The sequence below is a fragment of the Leuresthes tenuis genome, unplaced genomic scaffold (assembly GCF_036924035.1).
Source record: "Leuresthes tenuis unplaced genomic scaffold, fLeuTen1.0.hap1 SCAF_19, whole genome shotgun sequence".
Classification (NCBI taxonomy): Eukaryota; Metazoa; Chordata; class Actinopteri; order Atheriniformes; family Atherinopsidae; genus Leuresthes; species Leuresthes tenuis.
Window position 1 is genome coordinate 17935537 of NW_027325373.1, and position 25192 is coordinate 17960728.

The window sequence follows — 25192 nt, forward strand, 5'->3', positions numbered from 1 at the left end:
AACTAACACGCTGCTTAGATTGCAAATTGCTTTCGTCTTGTCCTTGGGTTTCATATGTGCAGAATCTTTCAAGCTTTGTGAATTTCTTTATGACCTTGTGTTTATTTCCACTGGATTATGCAGTATATATCTGCGTGCTCCGTTTGCTAACTTTAGTTTTATGGCCAAGTTGCAATTTTTTAAACATGATGATTAATCATTAATCAGAGTTTTAGAGTTTTATTAGCCCGTACGGCTCATTTAGCTCATAAAAAAGTTTGATTTACACGTCTATAATATTTAAGCTAAATATTTTAGTTTTTTTTTAAGTAGCTGTTATTATGTAAGTGGTAAAATTACCAAGAGCTAAGTATTTCTTTCAGGAGTTGGAGATGAAAAACAAAGCTTAAAGAGACTGAATCTCCCTCCTGCGGCCTGTACTACGAAGCAGAGCTAGTGCCTTAGTGAGGTAACTTTAGGATCAGCTCTGGATTTTCATTATCATGAAATCGGTTTGCTTCTCAACAGGCTGTATCACCTGTATTTATAACCTGCCCTGGAGCAGGTTAAATTCAAAGACAAGGGATCAACACACTGTCTGACTCCTACTTGAGTCAAAGACCGATTATGCTGTTTGACTTTATCTCTGAGGCATCTTTATTAGAGACATGTAAGCCAAAGAGAATGTTTATGTAGCCTTTCTTTCTGTAGTGTTAAAGTAGCAACTTGTTTCGGCTGCTAATTTAAAAAAAATAAACGAAAACATCCTAATTTTGCAGCCAAAGTGCAGCAGTTTCACATTAATTTAATAACTTTACCTCTTTAACTTAAAATACTGACACGCATTCTTTTCTGCATATTTCTGGATAAAAATATTAATTTGAATAGATATTTTGATCTAAAGAAAACAATGTAATTTGGTCATTTTAATAAAAAGATGCCCCTCGAGGGGCTCTTGACAAGTAATTGATGGACTTGGACTCCATTTTGGGGATAATCCTGGAAAGTTAGAGCTGAAAATGTCTTCAAAAGCTTAAAAAAGATTGACTCAACCAAGGAAAATCTAGGCTGAAACAGAAACTGGTTGTAATTTCCATAAAATGAGAAATAAAGCTGACAGTGTAATAATGTTACTCTGAACAAATATCAGGCTGTTTGAGTCTTAAAAGACAAAAACATTTCAGTTTGAAAGTCTTTTCTTGTTCAGTTTGATTATTTATTGACAAATAATGTGAATGGAGATATAAGCCTGATTGAACATTACATTGGTTCAGTTTATATTGAAATAAAACCAGAGTTGGAGTGATAGAAATACAGAAATACTGGTCATATTTCATTTTTATATATTATTTATATACTTTTCAACATGTATGCAACAGAAGCCTTTTTTCCCACCTAAATTAGAAGACGGTAAACTGTTGTTGCAGGCCTGCGTAAAGTGATGGTGCGAGCCCACCGGCAGGCGTGGTGCTGGCAGGACGAGTGGTACGGTCTGACCATCGAGGACATCCGGCAGCTGGAGCTGGAGACCCAGCTGGCTTTAGCCAAGAAGATGGCTCAATACAGCCTCAATGAGGAGGGTGGAGCGGAGGCAAATGGAAACTCCGCCAACCAGGACCAGGATCAGGGAGTAGACACCGCAGGGTCAGCTGCTGAGGTCGAGGGAGCGCGAGGGAAGCTCGGAGATTCACTGGAGACACGAGGTGAGCTCACCAAACAATGGTCAACATCCTCCAGATCGTCCAACAGGTCATCAAAGAGAGGAGGTGAGAAAGACTTTGTAGTACTTTGATTATCATGTTTTTCTCCATACCGATACTTCCTGATGTACATCCTCTTTCAATTCTTAGTTTTTATGTATCAGAACATAAAAAAATTCACCAGGCCCTTAGCAGATCTTAGAAAGAAGTAAATACAACCTCAGATGAGCGACAGATCAGTTTTTGTTAAATAAAAAATATGACAGTTAAAATGCAGAAGCCATGTGTGAAAAACTAAGTGAATTTGTTCATGCACAGCTCTCTTGAGGTCCCACCACAGCATTTCAGTCAGGTTGAGGTCGACAAAACAAGCCCAAATCATCAGCCCTCCGCCACCGTGCTTGACAGCTGGTATGAGGTGTTTGTGCTGATATGCTGTGTTTGGTTTCCTCCAAACGTGCTGCTGTGCATTATGACCAAACATCTCCACTTTGGTCTGGTCTGTCCAAAGGACATTGTTCAAGAAGTCTTGTGGTTTGTTCAGATGTAACTTTACAAACCTGAGCTGTGCTGCCATGTTCTTTTTAGAGAGAAGAAGATTTCTCCTGCAACCCTTCCAAACAAGCCATACTTGTTCAGTCTTTTTCTAATTGTGCTGTCATGAACTTTAACCTTTAACATGCTAACTGAGGCCTGTAGAGTCTGAGATGTAGCTCTTTGGGTTTTTGACCTTGTGGTGAACTTGCTGGGACGTCCACTCCTGGGAAGATTGACAGCTGTCTTGAATGTTTTCCACCTGTGAATAATCTTTCTCTCTGTAGAATGATGGACTACAAATAGTTTGGAAATGGCCTTATAAAACTTCTGCTTTTATAAAGGTGCTCACACCTGGCTGCTACTAACCAACAATCTTAACTCCTGTGGAAGCAGGAGGTGCACTTAGTTTTTCACACACTTCCTCTGCATTTAGTCTCAGTTATTGTTCAATAAATAATGACACAGTGTAAAATGTCATGTGTTCATCTGAGGTTGTATTTACCACATTTTAACACCTGATGAGAACCAGATGATTTATTGTTATGTCCCTGATATGTTAAACTTCAGAATGGAAGGAGAGTGTACATTGTTTTTTACATAACTGTGTGGATTTCCTGGATTTGATACTTTGTTTACATATTAACTTCAGGGTATAATTTAAGTTGAGAGTCTCACGAAGATGAGAGCTAATCAATGGCTTTGTGTGTTTGCAGCGAGTCCATCCCATCAGAGTATTTCAGAGTGGAGGATGCAAAGCATCGCCCGGGACTCAGACGACAGCACAGACGATGAGTTCTTTGATGCTCACGGTAAAATCATTATAGCTAGGGTTGTCAAACAGTTAATTTTGAAAATCATGATTAATCACATTTTTCCATAGTTAACGCAACATAAATCGCTATTTTAAAAATATAGAGTTAGAATCAAATCTTTATCTTTTATTTGATCTTTTATTTCTTCTTTCAAATAAAAAAGTGCATTCTAGACCCACGTGACATGTCTATTTAAAAAAACACAGCACATAAAATGCTACAACGTTGTTGTCTTAAGACTGAAGAGGTAGTAGACAGCAAACGACAAACAGAACAGGGTCTAATGACAGTTAAATGAATGAAAAACTGCAGTCATTAGACGCATCAGATTCAGAACTCTCAACTCTTAGTGACTTTTCTCCTATTTATTAAGCCAATTGCTAAGGCCGCGATTAACTGCGATTGGGGAAAAAAATAAAAATAAAAAAATAAACGTGTTAATTTTTTAATTAATCTCATCGCGATTAACGCGTTAACTATGACAGCCCTAATTACAACACATTGAAAACAGCTGAAACCCACTGAATTTATTATGAATCTTAAACATGCAGCTGTAATTATGTCAGATTTATCGTCAGTGTTTCACTTTAAGGTCGAACATTTCATTCAATTTGTTCACGTAATGTTAACATTTAGCCTCGTAGTTTAAAGAACCTTTAATTTTATAAATAGATGCACTTAGAAGAGTCATAGTTGGGTCAAAACTGAGTTCAGACCTGTTGTTAATATTCATAATTCTTTTAATTTTGTAGCGTGTACGTTGGAAACGTGTCATCTTTAAAAAAGGAAACGGGACGCCTCATTTAAAGCTAATTCTTCATGTCTCTGGTCTGTTTTCTGTAACTCGGGGATCTACTCTGATGGTCCAACCTCTCCCAAATTCAACTTTTTATTCACAAAAAGTTAGAGTAACAACAGTGAACACAAATAATATGTAGAGCCCTGCTACAAGCCAGTTTAGTTATTGGAGTCTTTTTTTCATAAGTTATCAAACTGGCTTTAAAATTTAAACGGTTCTTGTACTTATCTGTAGTATTTGATTCTGCCTTTGTAGGTTACCGACTTGACGTGTTATTCCTAAAAAGCTTTGAAACTTAGGACCCGTTAAAAGCTGCAGTCTTAAAAAGAGTAGGCACAAAAATTAGACGATCATCCTCTAACTATAAATGCAATCATTTAATTTTCAAAGTAAATTTGTGCACATCTTTTTAAGGTACTCTTCTGGTTGGTTGTCCAGCTGATGTTCATGATATTAACACCTGGATTCTGTTGGGACTCACCCCATCAGATGCAGGACTCTTTGTTTGTCTTGTGTTGATTTTTAGGAGCCTCAGTGGGCTCAATGTTTTGTTTTTTTTTGGCCTGATCAGATGTTTTCCTGATGCTGTTCTGCAATGGATACAAATCTAAACATCTAAAATGCCTAAAAGTTGTCTCAGCAGGTAATGCCAAAAATGGCCTTTGAGGAAAAAAACATTTGGGACACTTTTTCGGACAGAAGCCATCTTTTTGTGAATTATAAATCACAATCTGCCTCTTTTAAGCAGTTGACAAACAGGAGTCATCCAATGTTTATAGCGGTTACATTGGAGCCCTTCGATTTGTTTTGCAGAGGACTTCTCTGATAATGAGGACATGTTCACCAAGGAAATCACCAAGTGGAGCTCTAATGATCTGATGGACAAAATAGAAACAATGGAAGTGGATGAAGCACAAGGTAAGTGAAACTCCTAGAGTTGATACAGTCACCCACATGGTTGCAGATGTACTTTGTCCCACTTTTCTTTCCAACGTTGCTTCAGCTCATTGAGGTTTGCAGCATTGGTTTATGCACAGCTCTCTTAAGGTCCCACCACATCATTTCAGTCAGGTTGAGGTCTGGACTTTGACTGGACCATTCCAACACCTTGATTCTTTTCTTTTTCAGACATTCTGTTGTAGATTTGCTGCTGTGTTTGGGATCATTGTTCTGTTGATGACCCAGTTTCAGTCAAGCTTTAGCTGTGGGACAGATGGCCTCACATTTGACTCTAGAATACTTTGGTATACAGAGGAGTTCATGGTGGACTCAATGACTGCAAGGTGTCCAGGTCCTGTGGCTGCAGATGCAATTATGCTGTCATGAACTTTAACCTTAAACATTTAACATGCAAACTGAGGCCTGTAGAGTCTGAGATGTATCTCTTTGGGTTTTTGACCTCGGGGTGAACTTGCTGGAACGTCCACTCCTGGGAAGATTTACAGCTGTCTTGAATGTTTTTCACTTGTGAATAATCTTTCTCTCTGTAGAATGATGGACTCTAAATAGTTATGTCTTGAACAATGATTCAGTGATTTTTACATGAAAAATGTATACAAATTAAAGAAAGGCTGTAAAAATGAGAAGGAAAAAGGCTCAAGACAGCAGCTTTACATCTTGTTCATTGAAACAAATGACCACAGGACACAGAACAAGAAATCTTTTCTGTCCTTTAGAAATCAGTGACTGAGTGGATGATTTATGGTTTCACAGAAACTTTGTATCAGGAGTCGAGCGGGGAGTATACCATCATGAGCAATGAAGAGACGCAGATGGAGGTACTGTTGCTTCAATATTTTCTCATTACATTCCTGTCTTTCTTACACCCTTGATTAAAAGTGTGAAGACAATCCTCCTCCTCCTAAATTAGCTTTCAATAAGTATTCAGCTTACAGTATTTCATCAGAGGCAGACGAGCAAGGCTCCATGCATCAACTGCAGTGCCCTGAAAAGCCTGTTTATTAGAGTTTCTAGAGAAATGTGGTCAGCAGAGGCTTCATTTATGGCACAGTTTTTAATATATTTAACTTCTTAAATTTTACTCGAGCATTTCCAACATCATGAAAGCTTAAATGCCTGACTCATTGCTATAGCTGTGTGAACTGGTAAACGTTTGCAAAAAGTAATATGTCCCAAAACATTACTACGCCCACATTCATGTATCCATATGGGTTTGGTTTATTGTATAACCTTTGGATAACCTTGATTATTGTACCAGTTTACATACTGACATTTCATTTCATTTGACTTTTTCAAAGTAATGGGAACATACAGGAAAAAGGAACTAACTGTGTGATGTCTGAAAGCTGTTGTATGGAGTAAAATATAGAAGTCATTTTATGTACTGGTGGTAACTAATGAATAGTTTGACATGTAACCCCTGTGCATACTGTTGTCTCAACTCCATCCATTTTTCTACATATTATACAGATAAGGTTTTAATTAGGGAGGTGCTGTCAGACCAAAGCTTGTAATGTGTTCATTTTAGTACAAATACTTTGAGTTAGAGGCTTTTCAGCTTCACTGGTACAGATAAAATGCATCATTCCCAATCCACATAAATAGGCTTTCAGGAGGACTACTCATAGTGACAAAAGACTATGCTACTGAAACGATATCTTTTCTCTTTAGGGATAAATAAAGTAACAGTAACTTCTCTTTAAGTCTTTGTTTTGCATAACCATGAAAGTTATAAAATCATACATCTTGTACAGCTACAAATGATGTACATTTGCTTTAAGATAAACCTCCTCCTTAATAAGCTCAGATTGCTCTGATTGGTCGATTCCCATGGCCTAATCAGACACCAGTCACCTTTTGGCCAATACACTTGCTTTTTAATCGCGCATTAAGGTTAGCAACTTGCTCCAACGTAGCCATAATTGTTCACCAACTTGCCTGAGTACTATGCCTGTTACCAAAATATTCCAGGCTGGAAAAACGCAATATCTACATCATCATGCTCCCCACTCCATATTTTTCACCGTGCACAAATCCCTCCAAAATGGTTCTGATCTCTTGCCAGGTTTTAACAAGCCTATTTGTCACTGTGCAGTGACAAAGGTGCATCGTAAATATACTGGAATCTGCAGATTTCGCTGACAAGCCTATCTACAAAACTTCCTGACATTTTTACTGCTACCAACTTTATGACCCTGCATCCAGTCAAACTTGGCCCTACACTGCCACCACTGGTCATCTATGCTTTGCAGCTTGTGAATGTATAGCGTTAATTTCTGAGGAGGAGCTCAAAGGACACTTTGAGGGGATATGTGAGGAAGCCATGTTAAACACGCATTTCAGTAGATAAAAGCAAGTGTACAAGTGGCTTGACAAGTATTCTTTTAATTCGACATAATATGAAATTCAAAACTTTTGCTGTAACCCTAACTGTTCTGACTGAATGTTAACTACGCCAGAAATTTAGATTCAATTTAATTAAATTAAAAAGAAAAAATTATACTATGATTAACAATTACTATTTTTAAAATACGTCTAAATTATACAAGATAAGTAAATTTAAGTGCAATGCCATGAGATCATGTTGAAAATGAGGGTCCTGAAACTAGGCCCCATGTAATTTCTCTATGGCAAGGAATATACTTGCTTTTTAATCACCTGATCACTTAAGCAACATGCTCCGTTGTAGGCGTTATTGTTCGTATACCTACCTGTGTACTACGCCCATTACCGGAGGATACCACAAGGGATCTCCCCAGATGACTCAGGTCAGAAAAAATTCGCCATCGACCCCATTTCTCCAATATTTACGTTTCCAAAATGGTTCTGGTCTCTTGCCAGCTATTTTCATAGGGGCATTCTTGTTACTGTGCAGTGGCAAAGACACATCGTAAAAAACGGGTGATTACAGACTTTCTCTACAAGCTTGTCTTTCAAACTTACTGCCATTTTTACCGCTGCCAACTTTCTGGCCTTATATCTGGTCAAATTTGGCCCTACAGTGCCCCTACTGGTCACCTACATATTGCAGCTTGTGAAAATGTAGCCTTAATTTCTGAGGACGTACACAAACAACACTCCAAACAAACTCAATGCAAATGTAAAAATACAACTTCAAATTTCTGCAAAACTACTTACTGATACTGACATTTAGTGCTAGATATACCATACGCAAGCATTAAAACATCACGTTTGATTTCATGGTGACTAGTTTGACTTATGTTCTTTGTTTAGTTTCCCGTCGTTCTTTTCTCTGCACCTGTTTTTCCATATTCTTACCTCCTGTTTGTGTCTCTCAAGTTTTTGTCTTTTGCCTGCTTTTTGTTTGCTTTAGTTGCTGATTAAACTGATTTTTATTTTTCTATGGCTTGCTACTTGGTGTATTGCCTCCGATTCCTTTTCTTTGACTCCTCACAACTTAATTACAGTTAATGGGTAACAATGAAGGAAAAATTAACAACTTTAATTTTAGCTTGGGCTAATTTGGCAGAAGTCTAAAATAAGGTAGCAGCCACTCAGATCTGACTGTTTTATTAGTTCAGGTTGACTCTTTCTTTCTTAAAATTCATTAAAATAATTTTTGCCTTGCAAAAGTGAAATCCCGACGAAAGAATGACCAAACTTTCAGTTAATAAAAATGTGCATATTATTAATTTATAGAAAACTAGGAAAAATTCAAACTAATTAACTACTATCTAAACTGTTTACAGACGGTACGTTTTTTTTTTTTATAGAAACTTAGAAAATCAGCTTAGGGCTGTGATAAAATATTTAGTTATTTCCTGATGCCCTTTTACGACAATAGAGTCTAAAGTCTGCTCATATTTGATTTATTGCCGGGGTACAGCATATAAAAGACTTTAACACATAAAAGGGCATTGCTGTGATTTTGGTTGAGGATCTACATAATCATTTGCTCCCTCATTCCTTTTAACCTCCCTTTATTCCCCCTCTGTGCCTTCCTTCCTCTTATCTACAGGACTGTTCATCCCAACAGTGTCCCCAGTTGTCCAAAATCCATGTCCTCGTTCTGGTCCTGCATGGAGGCAACATACTGGATACAGGCTCCGGTACAGCAGCAACCTGATCCTGTAGCATTTTTACCATGCAACTATTATTTTAAAAGACAGTACAGCTCATAGAGCTCAAATTCACATCAGACTAAAGCTTAACTTTATACAGCTTGATCCAGGGATATTTTGGTTTGGTTCCTTGATAAGTGTATGACATATAGTATATTATTTCTAAATATTTTCCCACTAAAATATCACATGAATTAATATATTCAAAACCACTTGAAAGTAAACAATCTAAAGATAAAGATGATTAAAAGTTGAAACAGATGACTACACAGTCCTGCAAGCAAAAATGCTGCAATTTACCAAAATAGTTTCCTAAAATTTAAAAATATAATGTTACACTCCTACAATTTAAGAATTATATAAATATACACACACACATATATATATTGTATGTTTTAAATAAGACAATATCTTGATCGTAAATGATAATGTAGAGTGGGAAATTTAGTGAAGCGCATAATTACCCTTGCTAAAAACTACTTAGCCGAGCTTTATAGATTAGCATTTACTACTTACTCTTCAACCTTCACTCTCGATGAATTTATATAATTAAATGTGTTGAAGGACGATTAAATTAAACTTCACGTGTATTTTTTTTAAAAACTTTTTAAGAATATTTAGATACTGACTAATGATACTGGACATTTAATTAAGCAGATAAAGTAGCACTGCTAAACGCTAACGAGCTTAGCTATACAGATAAGCATAAACCATCGACAATGCACCCTTTCACTTTGGTAAAATTCACATCTTCAAGAATTCAAGGATGTTTGAATGAGATTTTTCAAGTTAATTTTATTCAAGACTTTATAACCATTTGTAAATTTTGAATGTCAACATAGGAAATTCAATTGAGCAGATAAAGTCGTCCAGTGAAAAGCTATCTAGCTTTGTTTTGCAAATTACCATTAACTGCTGACTGTGCAGACTTTGCTACAGGTTGAATTCATACAATTACATGTGTTTAAAGATAATGCAACAAAATGTTTTAACTATTGATAAAATTATGATTTTAAAGCAATAACTAAATCTTGAATAATATTATGAGAAATTGAATTAGGCAGATAACATACACCTGCTAAAAGCTACCTAATCTAGCTTTTCAGGTTGCAATTAACAACTGACTGTGCAGCCTTTGACTCTGCTCAAATATGTAGGATAAAATGTGTTTAAGTATTTTTAATTAAATGTCTTTGTAAGACAGGGCAGCTGCATTAATATCAAATCCTACTCCTGTTTGTCTGCAGGTGAGCAGAACAGCAAGCAGGGAGATGTAAACACTCTAAGTGGAGCTTTTGAGACAGTGATGAGGGTCCATTACCCTGCAGCGCTGGGCCGTATCGCCATCCGGATGGTCCCTTGTCCTGCTGTGTGTGTCGACGCTTTCTCACTTGTCTCCAAGTGAGTGAACAGCATTTTAATAACCTGGTATAACACCTACACAACCTGCTGTGCAGACATAAAACACATTCCCTCTCTCTGATCTGCAGTCTTAGCCCCTACAGCTACGATGAGGGTTATCTGTCAAGCAGTCAGGACCACATCCCGCTGGCTGCTCTGCCTCTTTTGGCCACCTCCGCACCGCAGTACCAAGACACCGTGGCAACCGTCATCTTAAGAGCCAATCAGGTGTACAGTGACTTCATCAAGTCTGCAGAAGGAGCATCTTTCAATGGCCAGGTCAGTGTGTAAGGATGGATGTACAGAGGAAGAAGTATGTCTGGTTGAATTCATGATTTAGTTCTTTGTTTTCTAACACAGGTGTGTGTTATTGGGGATTGTGTTGGAGGCATTTTGGGCTTTGATGCTCTCTGCAGCAGCTCTGTGACAGTGTCAGAAAGCCAAAACAGCAGCAGGAGAGGCAGCACCATCAGTGTTCAGGTACCACTCCCAACTTCCTGACAATCTCAAAGTCAAACTTGCAGCTCTGTGTATAAATCTTTATACAAAACAGTTAAATCTAGCTCTACTGCAGGCAGCTACAACTGTGAATTGGTAATCTAATAATGTCATATACATACTAAATAAGATTTGACAACTGTAATACTGACACACTTCTGCATTTGAGGGGTTGTCAGATGATTAGTTGAGAAAGAGAAAACAAAGTTCTAATACACAAATGACTTTTCAGGTTTGGATGTTTTTTAAAAACCTTATTTTTTGTGAGATATTGTATCATTTTAGCATATATAGAAATTAAATTCTGTGAGAGATTCAGAGGGAAAAATCAGTTTTCGGTGGAGCAACAAATAGCTCATGAACAGCTGAAATGTGACTCTGCTTTGTGGAAGTTGTCAGGATGTAAATAGGTTGTAAAACACTGGTCTGGTCTTTAAAAATGCATCTGATTTGTAAAAATAACAGTTGACTACAGCTGTTACATACATTTGTTGGCGCCAAAAAATATTTCCCATCAAATTTAGAAGAGTGGGTGTATGTAGTAGCATAAAAAGAGAATGCTTGTGTAAATCACAAGTAACTCAGAACCACACTTACGTTCATTTAGGGCTGCAGTAAACGATTATTTAGGTAACTGAATATTCTATCGATTAGTCCATCATGAATTCGGAAAAGAAATGCTTTTGCAATAACTATTTAAAACAGACAAATTTACATTATGATCTAGCGTTTATGTACAGACATGGGTGACGTGGCCAAAAAAATCTTATGTTTCTAAAAGCATTTCTCATTTTGATGTTGAAAACAGGACTATAGAACACCAGGTGTTTGCTTTCTAGCTAACATTCAACTAACATTTCAGCATTTAACATCTGCTTGCTTATCTCCCACTGTCTCTGCTTTCATATACTGTATTTTAATGCAGCTGAAATCCTAATAAAGCCTCTTATTTCCTTTTTTTTAATTGTTATCAGACAACACAGTGAATCAGAAACAGAGAGTGAAATAACAGCAGTTAACACGACACCTTAACCAGCAGTCTCTGACTTTAAAGACACAGCATGGTCTGATAAAATCACCTTTTTTTTTTATTTTGGTTGGACTTTGATGTGACTGAAAATATTAGTTCACATTAACAGCTTACAGGCTGAAGCTGCTCTGATGGGCAAAGGAAGATTAATTAGAATATGATAGCAGGGCAGTTCTGGTGACATTCAAACAGAAATTGGGCAATATTTTTTTTTATTATAAAACTATGCTGATCCTAGCCTCAGCTTACTTCTGTTCTCTGCTAGCATCCTTCTCAGCTCACAAGCCAACTGATTTCCATTAAAATGCTAACATGAAATGTTCACTTGTGTTTGTAGCTTTGTGCTATTGTGGTAAGCTAATTCGGATAGACATTTTCCCTCTTTTTCTCTGATTTTGCTCCTCGTTGTTTCCTCCATCAAATCAACCTGCTACAAACTTGTTGTGAAACAGTGCGACCACTGAGCAGAACATGTTTGTGGGAATTAAAGGAAGCGTCGATGCAAATAATTTCCATCAAGGATTTTTTTGCAATCAAGTAAGAATCGTTTCAACCCGAAGTTCATTACTTGAGTAAAATTAAAAGTTGAATGTATTGTTATTGTGAATGCTTTTGTGCCGTTATAATTGTTTTGTGAAAGTCAGATTGGAGCAGCCATGCTTTCCACCACTGCACATCGTATCATAGAGCTGTTTCTTTTGAATCTGATAATCACCAGATAAACAGAGATTTTTATGATCCTGCCCGAGTAGACTCCCAGTGAGAGCTGCCAACAGCACAGGGATGTTACCAACCTGGCTAAAAACCTGAAAATGCTCCGTTTTCTTCTCTTCATCTCTGTCTCTCAGGACTCAGAACTTCTCTCTCCGGGCATTGTCATAAACAACATTTCTCCAACCTCGCTGTCCCTCGAAGGGAGCCGCCATCTCAGTCGTAGTAACATCGACATCCCTCGCTGCTCGGGGCCCGACGACCCCAAGAAACAACTTCCTCGCAAGCGCAGCGACTCCTCCACCTACGAGCTGGACACCATAAAACACCACCAAGCTTTCCTCTCCAGGTGAGACACAGAAGCAGACACAAATGGCAGAAACTTTGATGGCTTTCAGCTAAAGGGCGATTACATTTTTTCTGTGTGAGCAGTCTTCACTCCAGTGTTCTCCACGGGGATCCTGGATCACGGCGCTCCAGCAGCAGCACCATGTTGGAGGGAGGCTCCTTGGGAAAATTTGACTTCGAGGTGACTGACTTCTTCCTGTTCGGCTCTCCTCTGGGGCTGGTGCTCGCACTGAGGAAGACCGTGGTCCCTTCTTTAGATGGTGAGAAAGGTTATTTATTTTGGATTGAAGTTATTTGTAGCATGTGTTGTTTTTGTTTTCCTGTGTGAGATTTATGCCCCGAACAGCTGTGAAGCAGAGGTCATGTTTCTGATCTCATAGGCTGAAAATGACGTGATAGACGAACTCACAAAGCCATGACTCTGGCTCTGATGTGTCCTTTTGGGGTTTTGAGAAAGGAGGTTACTGATCTGCAGCTGTTTGAACAGATTTCCAATTAGATGATTAAAATTTTTCACACAACATTTACACTTTTTTTCTTCTTTCGATTTGCTCAGACGTCTGTTTCTTACTGTTTTTATAAAATTAGATTTATAATGATCCATAGATATTAGAAAACTCATGATAGTCAATGTTATTTTAAATCGTGTTAATTTAGCCAGAAAATATTTAGAAAATGCAGCCTTTTGGATATTTTAAAGCTTGTTTTAAAGTTGACATTCACATTTATGTAGATAAAGATGGAAGTTTTTTGTTACAAAAAAACAGCATATAAAGATAATTTGTTTTCAACATTCTTGATCAAGAACAAACCTTAGTGTCTGAGTAGACTTTGAATGGCCCCTAGTAACACAGCAGCTTGGTTAACACAGACATTTATTGACAGAATTGGGTAAATAAACATGACTATTCAAGGTATCATATCATCCTGGGTCTTCAAATCATGGTGGAAATGTAGACATTCAACAGCTTGGGGAAGAAAATGGTTTCTTTATATGGTCAAAATGCATCTTATGATTGATGCTAATAGGATACTGATACTTTTAGTGTTAATGTTTTGGCTAACGTGTATACTTTCCACACAAACAGTTAGCTGTTTAACATCAAACTCCACAGCAGTCTCTTCTCTTCAACTTTTTTTTTTTTTTACTATTTCTGTGATTGCTCCAGTATCAGCTCTGCGTCCAGCCTGTCAGCAGGTTTACAACTTGTTTCATCCAGCTGACCCATCAGCCTCCCGTCTCGAGCCTCTGCTTGATAAGAGGTTCCACCTGCTGCCTCCCTTCACCATCCCCCGCTACCAGCGCTTTCCTCTGGGTGACGGACTCTCGGCTCTCTTGGGTGAGGCCCAGCCTCCATCCTGAAACATTTACCTGCTGCACAAGTCTTTCTAAACTACCTGTGTGTGAACCTTTGTCTGTCTTGGCTTATATTCTGGCTTTTCAGTTGAGACTGTGCAGAGTAACCCTCAGCTTCTGATGGAGCCTGGTGGCACAACGTTCCACCGCTACCAGGACAACACCATCAGCGAGACCTCCATCCCGGTCCCTGTCCTCAACTGGCAGACATCGCAACTTCACACAGAGAGTTCGTATCAGTCCTGTTGCTGTCTTTATCCTGAAGCCTTCTTTTTCTAGGCTCAATATATTTATTGGTTGTAATATCTTTGCATTCATAAAGTTAATTTTCTGTCAAATTTTCTAGTGATTTCTTCAGCTATTCTACATTCTCTTGTAACTACATTTTTGGCCACAGCAGGCTACTATCTAAAGTCAGGAATATATTTGCTTTTAATTACTGATACATGTGTTTATACATGTGTTTAGCTGCCTTGCGTATCCTGCATTTGTTTGGAACAATGTTTGTGCACGTCCTCACAATTAAAAGCTACCCGTTTGCAAGCTGCTGTGTGGGGGTGACCAGTTGGGGCAGTATGGGGACAAATTTTCACCAGATGTAGGGCGGGAAGTTTTGAAGACAAGCTTGTAGATAAAGTCGGCAATTACCAATACCTTTACGAAGTAACATTGCCACTGCACAGTGACAAAGTTACAGCAGCTCTAAGCTGTTGGAGACCAAACTCAGAGCTTAAAGAGTGACAATATTAGACTTGCATTCTTAAATATTCTTATTTAGATAATCACTGTTAACCTTTACTATGAAGAAAATGACTCTCTTCTATCTCCACAGCTGATACACTACACTCACATATTTTTGTCGACGGCCAGTGTCCATCCTCCACGTCCCCTGGGGTTCCTCACTTTCGCTGCAACCGCAGGGCCAGTGAGGTCAGCATAGCCAGCCAGGTGTCAGGCTTGGCCGACTCTTACACAGCCTCCAATATCGCAACAAGTAAGCTGACATCTAACCTCTTTGGTTTGACCAAAGTTTTAGTCTAGAATATGACAGTTTATATGTTGACCTTCTCATTTCCTCCCTCCAAACGCTGCCCCCTCCCCCAGCCAACAAATGTGAAGTCATCCACACTAAAGGGCCCAGCCTGCTATCCCAGCTGCCGCTGCCCTACAATAGATTTGTCTCTCGGAGCTCAACCATTCGCTCACGCAACAAAATACGTCAGGTGTTCCCGAGACCCAACGGTGTGGAGTCTGAGCCCAGCTCGGACATAAGCTCTGAAATGACCTCTGATATGACCTCTAACATCACCGATGTCACATCTGACATCACAGACATCAGCTCGGCGCCCCCGTCGCCCAGGGTGCTGAAGAACATAGAGCAAGGTATCCTGGGAGATGTCGTAGGAGGACATAAGGGAAGGATTCTAGGATCTTTCCTACCTAATTCCCTGTGCTGTGTCCTTCCTCCTCTGGACTCTTCCTTTCTCAGATAGTCCTCCTCAGTAGTCCTGTTTCCAGACATTATCTAGAAGATACATGATCCTTTTTGCGTGACTTCTCCTGAATTCAATCTCATGACAACGAAGTAAAAAAAACTTCAGCAAACCCTTTTTAGAGTGTCACCTTCTCGGACGTTGGTGTTTCAAACCTGTGTGCAACTTTTCGCTGTTAATTTTTACTTGTAGTGCCTCTTAGTCCAACACTGTTGACTTCTTTTTTTAACACCGCTGACAAAAACCAACAATTGGAAGCACTGATCTCGTTGCTCTTTTCTCCCTCACTGCTATAGTTGCGTCTCGGTGGTGGGGCAGTAAGAGGATGGACTACGCTCTGTACTGTCCTGATGCTTTGACAGCATTTCCAACGGTGGCTCTTCCTCATCTCTTCCATGCCTCCTACTGGGAGTCTACAGATGTTGTCTCATTCCTACTGAGACAGGTTTGTACTTTAAAAGTTCAAGTGTGAAACATTTCAGGTGACCCACTGGTTGAAATACAAAATGTTATACTGTGAAATTTGTTTTCTGAATTGTTATTTGCCAAAAAATAAGAAGTTTTGTGTTTTTATTAACTTTGAGTGACCTATTAATTTTTTAAAAACACAGCTTGTGGTGCTACAATAGTTTTTTCCTACATACCCAAGGTGGGTGCATTAATTCAATTGCAATTCGCAGTTTATGCCACTAGAGGTCACTGTCATACATATTGATCTTTAATTGTTTTGATCTTTAGTTTGGTGACTAAAAAAACAACAAACAAACAAAAAAAACCCACGTTTTTTTCAGTAGAGAATGCTAAGTTGATGTCACGCATCTATTTGTTTGGACAACATATTATATATCGTCTTTTGTTTTTTGCCATGGTAGACCCTGACCCTGACATGGTAGACACTGAGTTCCAGAGCGTGTTTCTATACACTCTAAAGTGTTAAATCAAACAAAACTAAATTTAACCAGGCAACAATAGTCTTTAACAGAGGTAATGTGAAAACATTCCTCACTAGATCACACTTACTTCCCAGCATGCAACACATGACATATGCTAATAATTCTTTTTTTTTTTTTCTTGAATTAAAATGCCAGGTCGGATCACAAACCTTTTTCCATTTTCCAATCAGATCGAAAATGGAAAAAAACATCTAATATTTCTTCAGATTGTATTTTGTTTTTTTCATCTTAGACAACATAACCCAGAAGTTATCTCTGCTCTGTATATGCTCTATTGAACTCATTTTATTGTCATGATAAAAACATACACTATGCAGTATGTTCTTTCTTTGTTTATAATGTGCAGTAAGAATTTAAAATAATGATGCCATCATGTGAAGTTAATTTTGAAAATGGAATGAATGAATGTTACATGGATTCCATGTATCCTTTAATTTTCAAGGACACTCAGCAAGTCACAGTTTTATTTAAAATTTTTTAAATGAGAAATTGCTCTGATGTATCATCTTCTTTCCAAGCTGATCTATGCTTTTCAGGTTTCCAATAAAATCATTAACCATGTAATAGCTAATTTAATACAAGCATTTGTGTTTGGTCCTCTGGCTGTTTCTCTAGTATCACCATAATGATGAAGTTTTTCTAAACATTCAAAACTTAGCTTTAGCTGCACATTGTGCATTAGTTTAGCTAGTTTTAGCTCAATAATAAAGATTCACCAAAACAGTAAAAAATATTGGTATCCACGAACAAATATCCAACAAAAAAATAATAATTTTCAGAATTATTATCTACTCTGAATACATAAATCATTATCATCAAGCTACACCAATCATAAATGGCAACATCATCTTGTTAGCATTGTAGATAAGAGCCAGTTAGCATGCTGATATTAGCGTTTAGCTCAAACTATAGCAGACCTGCTAGCAGGCCTGTACAAAGTTTTACGAGATCATCTCTTTTTAGATTTCATTGTGAAACCCTCCTTCATCCTATCTTTTATAGGAGAAGACAGAAGTTTAGTGGAATCAATAGATCTTGTAAAAGTAAATTAAAGTTCAGCCAAAGCTAACACAATCCTACAACAATCTGTTGTTAATTTAAAAGTTATGTTTGAAACGTTCCTTTTTGTTGATTTTAATTAACTGGGATGCACAAAAGAAGAGTCCCAAAATTAAATACTAAGAGAAAAGTTCATTTGAGTGCTGAAGATAAAATCCAAAACTTAAAGCTAACAGTGTCGTAGCATTATGTTTGCTGCTAAGACAATCGGAAGAATCCTGTAAAAACTAAGGCCTACAGTAACCCTTGAAAACGTTGTAAAACAGGGTTATATTGCAAATGTTTTTGATTATTTTCTTTAATGTAATATATTGTTGTACATCCTTTTGGCTCCTGTAGGTAATGAGACATGAAAACTCCAGTATTTTAGAGCTGGATGGTAAAGAAGTATCTGAATTCACTCCATCCAAACCTCGGGAGAAATGGCTTCGCAAGAGGACTCATGTTAAAATCCGGGTGAGATGTCTTTTTCTTTTTTTTTATAGTTCAATACCACAAGGCAGGATGATGGACTGAGAGGAAACCAAGACTCAAATATTCATTTTATTTTAAATTATTAATCACTAATGCATTAACTTTATTATTTCTTTCCAAGAGAATTTATGGTAGATGATAATCTGTTAAAATGAAACTGGAAGCTGAACCCACTACACGGTGCAATTGAATAACTGGCATTCAATCTTTCTTTGTGGTCTGTCTGAGAATGCTGAGTCCTGCTGTCCTGTTGATTCTGTTTCAAGATGACAAAACGAAAAGATGTGAGAGTGACTAAAGAGTGACAGAATCGGTGACTAAAATTAAATCTGCACCAGATCGATAGGATGGATATTTGGGAATTTTGTTAGACGTTGTGGTTGACAGAAAACCCTTGATGAATGTGTATTAGGGAGAAAAGAGGAGTTGCCCTTTTTATGAGGACTGTGATTATTTTTCCTCCCAGATTCTGCCCTGAATGCTTCATCATGTGGTCACGCTGTATTCTCATGTACCTGGCATTTTGAGACAAACGAGTGGTCAATTTTCTTGGCATAGTTTTGTTCCCTCACAAGGGAAAGGATCACTGCAAATCAGCACAAACTTGAATTGGGATATAGGGCTGCACGATTCTGGCTCAAATGTGAATCACGATTTTCTCTCCAAGGTTATGTTCAGACTGTAAGGTCAAATGTAGTTTTTTTTTTTTGTTTTTTTTTTCGCTCATATGTGACTCAGATCAGATTTTTTTTTCATGATAATCTGAACAGGACAAGTCACATGGAATCCATTTTTTCTCAGTTCCAATTTGGGCCACGTCAGAATGTGGTTGGGAATTTGATACCAATCATGTTTTTTGCAATACGTTCTCAGTCTATACGGTTAAATCGGAATTCTAGATTTTGACTTCCTGTATCTCGTGATGCCTTTGTTGTTTTTTGCTTGTGGGTCTGTTCAGAATGGTGGACCGTTCACACTGAACTCAGGTATTGCCCACATTAACCCTCAGCCAGTCTAGGAAGATGGCCACCCTCCCTGGTTCTGCTAGAGATTTCTGTTAAAAGGGGTTTTTCTCTCCACAGTCGCCTTGTGCATTGCTTAAGATGATGCTTAAGATCTAAGAGATTAGATCAAAGAGAAGTTTAGGTGCAAGATGGTTTCCTTAGCTAGGCTACTTTTTAAAAAATTGTCTCAGTATGAATTGGACCAATTTGGAATCTAATCAATTTGATTGGATTATGATTGTATTGCAGTAAATTGGTCTCTAATTGGCTTGAATTGGGTTGTATTTTTTAAATGCCTTGAGATGACATTTGTTGTGATTTGGCGCTACATAAATAAACTGAATTGGATTTAACTAAAAAGAATAATGTGAACAGGGCAACAAAAAATCAGATCTGAGCAGTAAATCGGAATTGAGCACTAAGGCCTGAGTCTGAACGTATCCCGAATCTCTCAAATAATTTCCTTTTTTCAACAAAAACATTTATAACACTAAATTAAAAAATGTGCGTTCTATACAGAGTTTAAACAACTTTAGGCAATAGAAGTAGATAAGTTCAAATCTGTTGTTAATATTCTATTATTTATGTCCAGAATGAAATAAGAATATTTAGCACGTAGCATCGAACTGCGGCACTTAAAGGTTTTTGGCCATGAACACTAGCCTATCAATACTTTTAGGCTTAAGGAAGGAACCCAGGCATGTTTGTGTCAATTAAATAAGTGCATGTAAAGGATTCATGATCCGAATACTGGGAAATACATATGCAAGTGAATCGCCATAAATTAGAAATGAGATCATATACATGTGTGAATCAAGATTAATATTGCAGCTCTACTGGGAAATCACTTGGAACTTGGAAAACCTCCATTTAGATAAAACTTGGAATCAGGACGAGGAGTCGGTTTAGAGACACTTCTTCTGTCTTCTTCCTCTCAGAATGTGACAGCCAACCACCGTGTGAATGATGGCGTCTTCACGGAGGACGGCGTGCAGACGGTGACGGGACGTTTCATGTATGGTCCTTTGGACATGGTCACTCTTACTGGAGAGAAGGTAAAGAATGAACTGCTCAGAGGTCAGGAACCAAAGACTAGTTATGTAATAATGTAACCGCGTTCCCTTTTTTCCTGGAGATTGACATCCACATCATGACTCAGCCTCCCTCTGGAGAGTGGGTGTACTTTCACACTGAGCTCACAAACAGCAGTGGACGTGTCTCTTATGTAATCCCCACGAGCAAAAGGCTGGGTATTGGGGTGTATCCTGTCAAAATGGTGGTCAGGTATGCTGAATACCCACAAAAGAAGCACGTACATTAACTTCTTTCATTATTACCTTTCTTACGATCTCTACTTCTTTCCTTCTCTAACAGGGGTGACCATACATTTGCAGATAGCTATCTTACTGTTGTACCAAAAGGGACGGAGTTTGTTGTTTTCAGTATTGACGGGTCATTTGCTGCCAGCGTGTCTATAATGGGGAGCGACCCCAAAGTTCGAGCTGGAGCGGTGGATGTGGTGAGGTAAGGACAATACCAGCACACTGTAGGTCATCCTGCTTGAACAAACAGGTCATCTAGGTGAACTTTTCGCTTTAATTCAGGTACTGGCAGGACTTGGGCTACATGATAGTGTACGTGACGGGCCGCCCTGACATGCAGAAGCAGCGTGTGGTTGCCTGGCTCTCTCAGCATAACTTTCCTCACGGCGTCGTCTCCTTCTGCGACGGGCTGGTTCACGACCCACTCCGACACAAGGCCAACTTTCTGAAAACCCTCATCAACGAGGTAATGGAACATCGCAAATCTGAGGCTGCAGCAACAAAATGCTTTTAGTCTCTAAAAAACCCTGGCTTTGCTGCTTTTTAACTAGGCCCACATGAGGATCTTTGCAGCCTACGGCTCCAACAAGGACATCTCAGTGTACACGTCCATCGGTCTGCCTTCCTCTCAGATCTACATAGTGGGACGGCCCACAAAGAAGTTGCAGCACCAGTGTCAGGTATGGCAGAAATCCTGAATGAAAAGGCCCTTGAAACGTCAGAAAAAGACACAGTGAATTAATTTTTTTGCGCAGCCTGTGTTGTGATTCAATAGTAAAGAATCCATTTTAAAGATACAACAAGAAATTATTTTATCTAACAGCTGAACATTCTCGATTTGGAAAGCATATTTAAAGAATAACATAAATAAAATGGGTCACTTTTTGGACTTGATTTCATAGATCTAGTTGTTTGTTGCTGGTATAAGATCTGGCAACCCTTATGGCCCTTTTCCACTAGTACCTACTCAATTCAACTCTACTCGATTTAGGTTGTTTTCCATTGCAATTGACTACCACCTCCGTGTGGGTTGGGTTGTTACAACAAGGTGGCCCCAAATTCCCGTGACATAATTTGAATCTGACACAAACAAACAGTGGAGAACATCGAGGCGATGGTATACCTGCTGCTCGGTGGACGGCTTTTTGTCAGACTCAAGATCCTCGTTGACGAACACAGAAATAATAAAATCACATGGTCGCTGTGACCGGCGTGACATCACTCCCTGGCCAATCAGTGGCCTGCGGTCTGTAGATATCACATTTTCGGCTCGACTCAGCTCGCTTGGAACTCTGGCCAAGTAGGTGCTAAAAATGTACCTGTTACCAGGTACTGCTACCTAATGGAAAACCCTAAAAGAGACATTGTTCGGGTTGAGAAATATCCAGAACTAAGTGATCTACGATCCCAACATTGATATCTCATCAGAAACAAACTGCTCCTCGGGTAAGAAACCAACTTTAAATGGTGTATACCCTAAAAAAAAAGCTGACGTTCATAATGAATCCCACTGAACGGTACAACTATGCCACCTGGTGATATAAAATGGAACCTGTATTGTCTTAGTATGAAATGTAAGTGTGAAATGTTTAGACTGTCTGTCGTTAGAAAATAACGTTTCTATGGGATACCAACACATATGTAGGTTGTTCTGCTACCTTCAAGACACAAAATCACTGATCAAAATGTATGATTTTGCAGCTTATTAGTTTGAAATAGACAACGATGATGTGGAACTTGTTTGGAGTGCAGGGAAGTATCAAGAGGTATACAATGAACGAAAATGAAAAAGTTGCTCTCCATTACTGTTTTTGTAAAGTTTATGAAATGTTTGTGATAGAGCTCAGTCGTTGCTCGAGGTCCAAAATGTGTTCGTAAACTCGATGAATTCACATCTGTTTCAGTTTATCTCGGACGGCTACGCATCCCACCTGTCCCAGCTGGAGTACAACCAGAGGTCTCGCCCCGCCAAGTCCACCAGCACCCGAATTGTCCTCCGCAAGGGCAGCTTCGCTCTGGGTGCAGCAGGTGGAGACTTCCTCCGCAAACGCAACCACATTTTTCGCACTATTTCCTCTCAGCAGCCTGGAGGATCGGGATCCAGCTCTGCCAACCAGCCAGGCCGGACTGAGCGTACGCTGAGCCAGTGTGAAGGGGAACGAGAGCGAGGGATTGCGGCATCAACCCAGAGGAGTATGAGCATCGCTGCAGGGTGCTGGGGCCGCAGTGGGAGCACCAGGGAGGGCAGTGGGGGGTTACTGGGCCCCAAGTAAGGTTGAAAAAAGGAGGTAGGGTGTTTAAAGACCTGGCCTGGACCACCATGATCTCTGGACAGGACAAAGATGGTGCGAGAGTGCAGGTGGACCTGGGTGGAGGGGTTTAAAGGTTATAAATTAAATGATTAATATAGAGATATGCTCGATATTAGAAAGAAGAAATATTTCCAGGAGGAGTGGACTAATCAGGCCAAGTGAGATCCAGAGAACAGAAAGTTCTGTAGCATGACTCTTTTACAGTAATACTTTTATAGGATGCATCACTTAACTATTTAAAAAATGACAAGGAAGGATAAAACTAAATATTTTAAGCCTTAAATTAATCTCGTATAACGGGAACCGCCTCCCTCCCCTTTTCAAACGACACACAGTCCAAGCATTCACACCTACGAGCTCAGGACAAACTGCAGATCCACATTCATCTTTACTCAACCACAGGTCTGAGGTTTGGTTCGTTTGGCTTTCACCTCAGCCTCTGTTCCACTGTTTGAACCCAACACCCAGCAATGACTGGCAATAAGTATAGAAACCCTCATGTTCCAAAGAGTAAAGAGACTGTAAAAGATCAGTTCACCCAAATGAAAGGAAAACAAATGTTAGAAGCATCTATGCAGAAAGTTTTGGTTTAATTAGTCCAACCTCTAAATTTATCAGAGCATGAGCGTTATCTTCTTTCTTTTATTGTTGGTATGAAGGTGATAAAACAGGATTTTAATCATTCAGTTGAAGCATTTAAACACTTTGCCTTTAAAGCTGTAGTTTAGCCTGGGAACTGCATGATATATTTCACTTAAGAACAAACTGGAGTCAGTTAAATTGACCAACTGACCCCTTTAGAGGCCACTGAATGCGTCACAGCTGTACTACAAACAATCCTTGGATTGGTTGTAGATGTTGATTCTCACTCATCCATGGTTATCAGTCATGGTTATCCCAAGTGTTTGAAGAGAAGGCAACTGGACTTGTTTTATCTCTGGTCCGAATGGCCTCTTCAGTTCTCACTGTGTGTGGGGGGGGGGGGGCTTTTTAAGTTTGCACAGTACAGAGAAAGAAAGGCAGCTTGTTGTCTTTCTCATTCTAAGTAATGACCTTGATGTTACTGTCCATCAAGCTGACCTCGTCTTTGAGTTTGGATTTTGAAATAGGTGTTGTCGATATATCTGAACCAACAGCAGCTTAAGAGCCTGAAACTCCCCACTCATCAGTCAAAACTGAAAATAAGATAACTCTTCTAACTCCCTGTGTCGAGTTAATTTGAAGTGTGTGTGTGACTCCACCAGCGCTGCCTTTTATCACCACTCCTGTCGATGTAGTTTTCATGGACAGGATCTGGAGGTGTAGTCGTGGAGAGGAGGGCATCTTGTTTGGGAACATTTGGGTCGCATCTCTGCTTTTTGCTGATGATGTGGTTCTGTCGGCTTCTTTAAGCCATGACTTTCAGCTGCACTGGAGCGGTTCACAGCTGAGTATGAATCAGCTGGGATGAAAGTCAGCTCTTACAAATCCGAGGCCATCGTTCTCAACCAAAAAAGAGTGGAGTGCTGCCTCTTTTTTTTTGTTTGTTTGTTATGAAATAGTGTGCTTCGATGGACACACTTGGGAATTATCGTTGCCTTTCAGGCTTTAACGTATCTGTCCCGCAGCTTACAGAACTCTCTCTCTTTCCCCAAAATTCTGCCAATCTCCGTCCATGAGTTATGGGATTTGACGTGATCACTATGTTCTCAACAGTTCCTTGCTGAGGAAATGGGTTTCCTACAGCGGGGGGCTGGGGTCAGCCTTAGTGATAGAGGTAGGAGCTCAGCCATCTGGAGGGAGCTCAGAGTAGAGCCGCTACTCCTCCACCTTGAAAAGATTCTGAAGTGGTTCATCTGGTCAGCATGCCTCCTGGTCACATCCCTTTGGCAGTTTTCCATGCATGTCCTTCTGGGAGGAGGCCCTGGGGCAAACCCAGAACTCACTGTTATATATCCCTTCTGACCTGGGAACGCCTCAGGATCCCTCCAGGATGAGCTGGAGAGTGTTGCTGAGGAGAGGGATGTCTGTTTGTAATTTGGGCGAACTGTTCCTTTACTCATGTGAGAGTTGGTTTGGTGAAACGTATCAGAGAGGAAAGTACTTCTTGTCTTAGGCACAAAACAATCTTGTCGATCACCTAATGTTTTTAAATACATACTGGTGGTTGGTTTTCATTCTTCCCTGTGTGAGACTGTAGTATTTCCCCTTTCAGTGTGGCCTCTGGGCCATCCAAGGCCTTAATGTCCCATGAGACACTCCAGAGGGAACAGAAAGCAGAAAAACAGGGCATGCAGCATTAAAGCAACAACTGAAACTCTGTACAGTCCACAGCAACAATCCCTTTATATTTTCATCTGCTTGCAATACCTCTGAATCACC

The 25192-nt window shown here is 39.3% G+C and overlaps 1 protein-coding gene across 2 annotated transcripts in view; it reads left to right on the forward strand.

The window, feature by feature from the left end:
- Positions 1-24834, forward strand: part of LOC140277245 (membrane-associated phosphatidylinositol transfer protein 2-like) — a 52102-nt gene extending 27268 nt beyond the window's left edge. Inside the window, exons 6-27 of one of the 2 annotated variants that reach the window (XM_072372201.1) lie at positions 1407-1745; positions 2930-3025; positions 4641-4745; positions 5541-5605; positions 8767-8857; positions 10117-10270; positions 10360-10549; positions 10631-10750; positions 12647-12858; positions 12942-13117; positions 14027-14197; positions 14303-14443; positions 15047-15208; positions 15319-15597; positions 16004-16152; positions 18059-18175; positions 20136-20252; positions 20333-20481; positions 20572-20721; positions 20802-20985; positions 21071-21199; positions 22424-24834. In XM_072372201.1, coding sequence (XP_072228302.1) covers positions 1407-1745; positions 2930-3025; positions 4641-4745; positions 5541-5605; positions 8767-8857; positions 10117-10270; positions 10360-10549; positions 10631-10750; positions 12647-12858; positions 12942-13117; positions 14027-14197; positions 14303-14443; positions 15047-15208; positions 15319-15597; positions 16004-16152; positions 18059-18175; positions 20136-20252; positions 20333-20481; positions 20572-20721; positions 20802-20985; positions 21071-21199; positions 22424-22792 — 3665 coding nt within the window. In that variant the 3' untranslated portion in view covers positions 22793-24834. The remainder of the gene's footprint in view (positions 1-1406; positions 1746-2929; positions 3026-4640; positions 4746-5540; positions 5606-8766; positions 8858-10116; positions 10271-10359; positions 10550-10630; positions 10751-12646; positions 12859-12941; positions 13118-14026; positions 14198-14302; positions 14444-15046; positions 15209-15318; positions 15598-16003; positions 16153-18058; positions 18176-20135; positions 20253-20332; positions 20482-20571; positions 20722-20801; positions 20986-21070; positions 21200-22423) is intronic. The other variant, XM_072372200.1, reaches the window with a different exon arrangement.
- Positions 24835-25192: the final 358 nt, after the last annotated feature.